Genomic DNA, 9,469 nt, shown 5'->3' on the forward strand with positions numbered 1-9,469 from the left:
TAGACGCAGCAACAGCAGAAACATTATCAAACGGTGCCCTAGTTGTGTGCTCTAACACTCCATTTACGTCTGGCTCAATGTGGTGGAACTATCCATGTCTTAAATGTCTAAATCTATAAGACCCTAACCCAAGTAAACCAGAAACAAGTTTTGACTACAATAAATGCTTAGATATGGATGAGAATTGTAAAATTTCATACCCAAATTCAATCATTTACCCTCCCTTGTAATGGGATACACCTTTGTGCATCACCTTGGTGATCCACACTCTAATGGCATCCTTAATTTTTCAATGCTTTGTTTTTCCACATGACACTCCATTTGGACCAAAAACTTTCCTGCCAAGCACATCAAAGGAAAATCAGAAGCTTTTAGACGTTCCAATTTCTGTCAAGATGCTTGCAGGTCCTGAGACCTTAAATCTTAATGAGATGGCACAGATCATCAGGAATTTCAGGAGCAAGGCCATAAGTCTTTAGCATGATCAAGATCTTGCCTTCAGTAACACTCTCGATCTGAACAGTTAGCAGTAACACGAGTCTTGTAGGATAACACGAATCTGGGATGGAATTAACCCCTTCTTCCCAACCTTTCATATAGGAATGTTCAGAAGCTCATATAGGAATGTTCCTGGGTTGATGTCTTCAAAAACTAGAATAGATACTCCCAGGATCAGAGTTCAGAAGCTCATATAGGAATGTTCCACTTATGCAAAGCTAAGTTACCAGAGCAAATTACGCTAGGGATGGCCACAATCAGAAGTAGAGTTGAAAGAATGAACCCTAAAGGTGCACAAAGTTGCTTGATTCAGCCACTAAATAGAGAGAGAATTTCAACATGAGGCTTCAGGTAACAGTCAGATTGGCTGTGACTAATCCACTGATACAATGCTGATGAAAAACTTGGCTGCCCTTGACCTGACCCCTTGGGTTTCACCTAGGACGCCTTGGATTGCTGGTCTGCATGGCAATCAGTGGAGTCTAAACAAATATTGGATCCTGGGTTTTAGATCATTGTGTAGAAATCACGTCCCAACAATCTGGACTGGACTTGACCACAACATTCCCATGTGGATGAAATGAAGTGCATATGTATCAAACTAAATCACAATAGAGAATGCATGAATATTTATTGTCTATTAAGTAATTGGTTGATACTTTTACCAAAAAAGAAAAATAATTGGTTTATAGCTCTAAGGACTCCAGGTGCCATTCAGGAACCAAATAAATAGATCTGTTGGTATAACATTTAATTATTGTAACGGTATATATCTTACCCATAATAATGGCAGCTGGAGGGGACCTGGAACTCTATGTTGCAGTGGCAGGTACCCTGTTTGCCTACTATATACTCTCAAAACCTCCATCCGGTAACATAACACATTTTGAATCTCCAAACCCCGTATTACCATCAAGCTTTAATGGTTCTTGTTCCGGGGAGTATCACAGGTCACAGGAGGAACACCAAATACAAAATCAAGAACATTCAGGTACTTGGACCGAAAAACCTCCCTCTCCTGAGCATAACAGTGCATGATGATAGCAGTTGACAAACTGAAAATAACCACATCAGCTCTCTTTAATCTCTTGGACCGTGGCAACAAACCAGCATCCACCATGCATGAAAAGAAGCTCTCAATAGCTCGTGAAAAGCAGTAGAGCGATATTTCCATCCGTCTGCTCTTCTTCTCGAACGCTAAGGCCAGGCCTGTAGGAAACTGTTTACAAGCACAAGCAAAGCATTTAATAACAGATTAGACCAATCATCTCTGGCAATAAGAAAGCCACCAAAGTCCATATACCGTTCCCATTGCCACCATTGGAATGTTGCATCTTTGGGAAATCCTGAACAGCAAGCACGTCCACATCCTAAAGCACAAATCAAACAACTATAACTGACGAAGACAACTCATTCTCAAAATATTCCCACCAGGCAGATTGCAAATTAGCATAGACAGTGTTGACTAGCCAAGATAAAATAGTTTAAACCTGCTAAAATCAGTATAGAACAAGAACTGCAAATATTCTCCAATCTCCATACTGTGGAATAAACACAATTGTGAAAGAGGCAAATTCTATGTTCTAACTGTAATGTCATGGCATTATGTGGCCATGACAAACTGCATAGATAATCAGGTTGGCTTACCAATTGATGCAGAGAAGAAGATTCTCCAAACATGGTAATCCTAGGAATAGGTTCAGAAAGAAAACAAATGGGGAATAGAAGAACACAAAAGTAAAAGGATTTCAAAATACAAGAACTATGGAGAAATGAAGAAAACTAATAGAAACAACTCAAAATAATAGCATCAAAGTTCAGTTGAATGCTCAATATTGTGCAGTAGAGCTGCACCGTTAAAAAAGGAGAGATTTTTTTATGTTTTGTGAGGTGTAAAATCGATGGGTTGGTTTCTGATCTGCAAAATAAAACCTAGGTAAATTTTACTTTGAGTGGTCTGTGGCCTTCGAGAGAAGATTAAAGAAGGGTCATAACTCGGTACGATGTCAAACTAAATTTCCAAAAGGTAATCAGTCCCAGTAGGATCCATCATAAACTCCAACACAAAAATCAAGTTCAGATTCAACAGAAAATTCAGATCTGAAAAACAGGGCTGAATAGAGGAGATTCGATTACTCATAAACGACAACTCAGATGGTGCTGAATTTTGTGTGCAAGGGATTAAGGGAAAAACTTTCAAAACTTTTCGAAAATAAAAAAATGGGGTTCATCTTGATGAAAAGTAAATTCAAGGAGCCACTCTTGTAGCCACAAACTGTTCTTGTAGAATCAGGGTTTTCTTCTAAGAGAACTGCACCCCAGTGCGTATCACTAGCATCTGTTTGGAGAATCCTACGCCCATCAGAAGGAATATGTAAGCAGGGAAGTCTTGTTGTTAGCTGCTTCAGAGCATGAATAGCTGCAGAATGTTCAGTTGACCAGGGAGGAGCATTCTTTCTCAATAGTTGATGAAGGACAGATGTGTGTCTGATTTGTTGAGGAAGAAACTCAGTCATATAGTTGACTATACCAAGGAATTGCTGGACCTGATGTTTTGTCAGAGGACCATCAGGGAATTGCTGTAAAGAAGTAGCAATATGCGGCTGAAGTTCATATGTTCCTTAGGACACATGGCTTGGGTCCCACTTGTCTACCAGGTGTCCCTTGTACTCTTGGCTATTTAAAGCCCCTCAGTTAATGAAATTGGGCAGAGCCCGTTTGACGTATACCAGTGAGAAGAGAATGGTATCAGAGCCAATCCCCTCCCCTTTCTCCGGCTAAGGTCCGCCTCCGGCGGCTGACCCTTCTCGGTTCGAACCTCTCTTAGTCCAACTGATGTTCTAGGCCACGCCCTATTGCAGGTTACTCCGTAGTTTCGGTTCTCTGGTGACAGAGAAAGAACCTTTGAGCGATGGGTTCTCAGGCCAAGGAGTGGTTGTTTTATACCCTGTAACGGCTCAGGTTGATCTGTCTCTGAGACCTTGAACTCCGGGGGTCCTGATCGGCCTCGACTAGGCATCTGTTGATCTAATTGAGTTTCACCGACGGGAAATGCTGCTCGGATTTGGATTTCTGCCTCCCTTCCTTTCGGTATGTCTCTTTCCCGACGATCTACTTCTTCTCGAAGTTCTTCTTCTTCTTCTACTTCCCCTTCTTCTTCCCGGTCATCATCTTTTTCGTCCATAGAGTCCCTATATGAATTTGATTATCTCCCCGATGATCAAATTATTCCGTCAACCCCTTCTCCCCTTCTGAACCCTTATACTGTCTTCCCAAAGAAGACTTCCTCCTCTGCTACCTGGAAAACTCTTCTCGCCCCTAGGAAGAAAACCCCTCCGGTTAAGGAACTTGTTCAGGCTTCTCGATGTGAGTTACATCACATCCCTGCCACCACCAAAGAACAGCTATTCACCTTGGAGATTCCGACCAACTTCATCCCTGATTGGCAAAACCAGGGTTATACCCATCTCCACTTTGGTGCAATCAAGTTTGCCCTTACTTTCCATGGCAGGAAAGGCCTTCCCGTGTTCTCCCGCATAGCTCTTTTAGACAGTCGCTTTCTCCGGTATGAACATGCCGTGGTTGCTACTGTTCAGACCACCCTGAATGCAGGAACAATTTTCCTTACCCTGTACCCTAACTTCAACATAGCTTTAGCAGATCCCTTACTTCCTTCAGCCTTGAAGTTCCAGATCCAGATCTCTGGTTCTCCCCTTGCCCCTACGGCTTTAGCAGGTACAATCCACTATCAATTGGCTTATCGGTTACAAAACCATGCCTTTGATTTATCGAAAGGCCAATCTGAGGATGCTTTATTCCTCTCAGTGGACTCTGACCATGTTCCGAGCCTTACCTATGTACCCAGACAAATTCCACGAGACGACCTCTTTCGTCTCTTACCTTCTTCTTGGGTTACGGCTTATGAACAGCAGATGGCTACCCAACAACCTGCCCCAGTAGAACCTCTTCAGTCTACAGACCCACAGTTCATCACTCACCCTTCTGGTGAGGTTGAAATTCGGTTTCCTCCTCCACAACCATTACCGTCTCCTTTTCCTACCCAGTTTACGGGCATGATACAAAAAAAGATTCCAATCAAATCTTTTGATGCTCAAGGCAACCCGGTTTACTATTTCTCTGATCCAGTCACTGGTCACAAGTATTTTGACCTCTGTGACTGTGATGATTGTCTCCACGACTCTGATGATGATGACACCTATCAGCCCAAGAGAAAGTCCTCCCAGACTATTCTACGGGAACGATATGAGTCAGGAGATACCACAGTAGGTCCCTTAAGCACTGAAGCCCGTTATCCTTTTATGGTGAAATACGGTTCTCCTCCTTTGGAACCTCCGTATGTTCCACCTCCTACTCCGGTTTGTAAACCTCCTCCACCACCTAAACCCCCATCTTCGATGGTCCCTCCTTGTTGCATGTATGCTCCAGGATCCTCTTCTTCTTCCCCAGTGAAGAATTTTCCTGGCCCTACAGATTATGGTCCTGATTCTCATGGTATCCGTCATGTTTGGAAGGTTAAACCTCCTATTTTACCCTCTGGACAACCAAAAGAGATCTCCCCAGCTGAAGCAGCTCTTAACTGGCAAAATGAAAATGCCGTAGTCCAAAACCAGTACCTTGAACGCATCCTTGCTTCTACCCAGCACACTCATAGTACTGTTGGCCGGCATACTCAGTTAATTCAATCTCTGAAAACTGAGATGGATCAAGTCCATATGGAACTTGCTGGTATTGCTTCCTCGACTGCTGACACAGCTCAGGCCTTTGCCCTTATAGGCCAAAAAGAGAAACATCTGAGGTTTCTTGAAGCACAACTTCACAGCCTTCAACAAGCTCCACCTCAGGCAGCAACATCTAGTCGACAGCAGCCTCTTCCCTTGACAGTTCCCAGTATGGCTCCTCAGGATCCTTTTGCCGTGTACACCATACCGGCTCCCCCGGTAGCTTCTCAGAGATCCTTCCCCCTTGAAGAATTAAAGGCATTACAACGACAGCAGCGGAATCTGAACCCCAAGCAACAAAAACAAAAACACCCTATCCTAAACCCAACCTTGGATAAACCTTCTCCTCCCCAGTTTCAACCATATCCTATGGCTATTTTACGAACAGTGACAAGCCCGGGGTTTAGCCCTTCTCGTGCACTCAAAACCATGGTTGCAAGTCACAGGCGCCCCGGGACTTATATGATCGCGGTGTTGGACCAGCTCTTCCGATGTGGGATTCGTGCAACTGCTACAGTTACCTGCTACAGCGCCCCGCACACGGCCTTTGACGAACTCAGAGCATCGGATGCACATCCACACACCGCCCGGCTCTGATACCAGATTTTACGAACAGTGACAAGCCCGGGGTTTAGCCCTTCTCGTGCACTCAAAACCATGGTTGCAAGTCACAGGTTTTTTTATTTTTTTATTTTTTTTTATTTTTTTATTTTTTATTTATTAACTGAGGGGCTTTAAATAGCCAAGAGTACAAGGGACACCTGGTAGACAAGTGGGACCCAAGCCATGTGTCCTTCACATGGACTTCACATGCTTGTGGGACCGTATGTCGGGAGTGTCGGCATACGTACATACATACTCAATACAAACATACTCAGTCGGGAGTGTCGGCATACGTACATATATACTCAATACTTCACTCAATACATACTCAATACAAACATACTCAATACATACTCAATACATACTCAATACAAACATACTCAATACATACTCAATACATACTCAATCAGTATCGGGGTCTGAAGAGCTGCTGTACGGGTAGAATGCTGCCTTGTCAATGAGCCAATCGTCATAGGCATCCATGAGAGGGATGAGACGAGGACAAGGAAGACGACTGTTCTAGTGAAGTTCCCAAGCAGAATCAACGGTCTGGAGAAGAGGGGCTGGAACTTGATGGGGTTGTGTATCATTGACTTGGCACATGGTGTGAAGAAACTGTCGCCACTCTGATCGATGTTGCCGTCGATTGATGAAGAGAGTATAGGGCTTCGTTCCATACACATGGTAGGCTGTAGTGTAGTTAATGAAATGGCAGGGGTTTAGGGTATGTGGAGGGTCAGTGACTTGGAGCACAGCTGGAGGTCTATGGAATAGGATAATAGTATGGTGCATAGGGATATCAGGGGAATCATCTGGTGGGAGAAGAGAGGTGAAGAGATCCATCCAAGTTTCCATGGGAGCAAAGAGTTGTAGAAATTGGAAAATTGGAAGGTTGGGTCTATGGGGTTGGACCGGACTACACCATTGGAAGCACATCATTTGAATAGCTTGAAGGGGAAAGCTGATGGCTATGGAGTAGGCTGTACATAAATGCCAGAAAATGCATTTATATATGAGGGGTAACTCCTGTAGGTCATACGAGGAATTAAAGGTGAAGACTGTGAGGTAAGGGAAGTCTGGGTGGCAAGAAGAACCAGCAAGGAAAAGACCTTCTTGTCGAAGGGCTATTCGGAGAAGCTGGATAGCTGTGAGCTTACTGTAGGTAAGGATGGCTTTGTAGGTTAAGGTATGAAGGATTTCAGGAGGAAGGTGAGGAGGGATGTTACAGCACAGGTTATGGCTGGGACTGGGTAGAGGCTGTGGTGAGGCTGAGGAAGAGGAGGATGAGGCTCCTGGGGTTAAAGGGTATAGGAGTGGAATGACCGAAAAGGTAGAGGTAGGTCGGGAAAGGAAGTTTGCCAAGACATTTTCGTTTCCTTTGATGTGTTTGATATCAAAGGACCACTTTGAGAACCATTGAGCCCATCGGAGCAATTGATCATTAGGAAGCTGTTTCTGTCGGAATTCAAGCATTCGGGGGAAGCTTGACATGTCCAGTTCAATGAGGAACCTGTGTCCTATAAGATGGAACTGGAATTTTTCAATGCCACGGCGAACTGCAAGAATTTCCTTGAATGTGGAGTGATAATGGGCTTCAGAGGTTTTGAAGGAGCCACTCTTGTAGCCACAAACTGTTCTTGTAGAATCAGGGTTTTCTTCTAAGAGAACTGCACCCCAGTGCGTATCACTAGCATCTGTTTGGAGAATCCTACGCCCATCAGAAGGAATCTGTAAGCAGGGAAGTCTTGTTGTTAGCTGCTTCAGAGCATGAATAGCTGCAGAATGTTCAGTTGACCAGGGAGGAGCATTCATTCTCAATAGTTGATGAAGGATAGATGTGTGTCTAATTTGTTGAGGAAGAAACTCAGTCATATAGTTGACTATACCAAGGAATTGCTGGACCTGATGTTTTGTCAGAGGACCATCAGGGAATTGCTGTAAAGAAGTAGCAATATGCGGCTGAAGTTCATATGTTCCTTTGGTAATAGTGACACCAAGAAAATCGATGGTTGAAACACCAATCTGCATTTTCTTTGGGGAGAGCATGATTCCATAGTCTTGAACAATCTGATGGAAGTGTTGGAGAAGGCTTAAATGTTCATCCTGTGTAGAGGAAAACAGAAGAATGTCATCAATATAAATCAGGGCCTGTTCTTGAATGGGAGCAAAGATTTGCATCATGGCACGCTGGAATATTGATGGAGCCGTCTTCAAACCAAATGGCATAACTGTCCACTGTAAATGATGACCAGGGACGCAAAAGGCTGTCTTTGGTCTATCTTCAGGAATAATACCAAGTTGCCAAAAACCTGCTTTAAGATCGAACTTGGAGAAGACAGTTGCTGAGGCTAACTGAAGTAACAGAGCAGGACGGGTTGGTAATGGAAATTTATCATCAGCTAGGAAAAAGTTCAGAGGCCGATAATTAATAACCATTCTCATCTTTCCACGGATCTGTTCTGTTCTTTTGTTCACATAGAACGCCTGACATGCCCATGGAGACACAGTCGGTTCAAGGAGTCCTTGAGCTTGTAGTTGGGTTAATTCCTGTACTGCAAGCGTCAAATGTTCAGGGGGCATTCCAGGGTGACTGGCTTTTGTTGGATTAACATCTTCATTCTTCTTAAAGGGTAAGGAGATGAAGAACTTTGAATTCTGCCAGAGAGGATGGGTACATTTTGTCAAGAACTCAGTATGAGAGTCTGCACAAGAAGTCTGCAGAAGTTTTCCTTTGAACTCATCAAATAATGTAGGGCCTAGTCCTGCAAGAAAGATGTTAGAAAAAGGGGACCAGGGGAGAAGTTGATGTTTATACACAAGACCTTGGGGAGTCCATTTAAGGGGAAGGTGACTGAGGACATCAAAACCTATAATAAGGTCTTTACCGGGACACTGGGATCCTAACATAACATGGGAAAAGGAAAGGGTTGGAAGGAGTTGGATTTTAATGGGTTTTCTAGTAACTAAGGTGATATAGAAGGTTTCACCATTAGCTGCTAAAAATGGTAAAGGAGGGACTTGAGGTTTCCAGAAATGGTTGGGAAGGACTTTTGGTGATAGAATGGTTGTTGCAGCACCTGTATCAAGGAAGGCTATGAGATGAACTGGTTTAGCATATGGTTCAGGGATTAAGGTTACTGCTGCATGAGGTAAGGAGATGGACTGACATGGGAGAGGTGGTGGTTTTTCGTTCTGGGAAAGGAAAGGGATAACCTGGTAGAGGGGATCTGATTCCTCGGACTCGGAATAAGAGGACTCTGGGTCTGAGTCTGTGAGGTGTTGGGGATCAACCTCATCTGGGTAATCAATAGCAAAGAGGGAGAGATCCGTAGGCTCTGCATCTAAGGAATACAGAGATTCAAGATCAGCATCTTGTAGATCATCATGATGGAGGGAGGCAAGCATATGTAGCACCTTGTCTTTCTTACTTCTGTTAGGACAATTTTTTGCAAAATGTCCATCTTTTCCACAGATGAAGCAAGAAGTATTCTTTGATTTCCCACGGAATTGTTTTTTCCGAAGGAATTTCCACTGAGGTTTAAACCGTTTAAACCGAGAAGGCTTAAAAGGAAACCTTTTCTTGTGCTTTCTGGAGGAATGAAAGAATTGCTTGTGATGGAACTGCTTCT

At 43.6% G+C, this 9,469-nt stretch overlaps 1 protein-coding gene across 1 annotated transcript in view; it reads right to left on the bottom strand.

Moving 5' to 3' along the window:
* Positions 1-1,100: 1,100 nt before the first annotated feature.
* The window catches only part of LOC122070333, a gene marked incomplete in the record, with an annotated part of 17,386 nt that continues 9,017 nt past the window's right edge, over positions 1,101-9,469 (bottom strand). The window contains 1 exon segment of the mRNA XM_042634467.1: positions 1,101-1,576. Coding sequence (XP_042490401.1) covers positions 1,418-1,576 — 159 coding nt within the window.

This window comes from Macadamia integrifolia, unplaced genomic scaffold, assembly GCF_013358625.1.
Source record: "Macadamia integrifolia cultivar HAES 741 unplaced genomic scaffold, SCU_Mint_v3 scaffold890, whole genome shotgun sequence".
Lineage (NCBI taxonomy): Eukaryota > Viridiplantae > Streptophyta > Magnoliopsida > Proteales > Proteaceae > Macadamia > Macadamia integrifolia.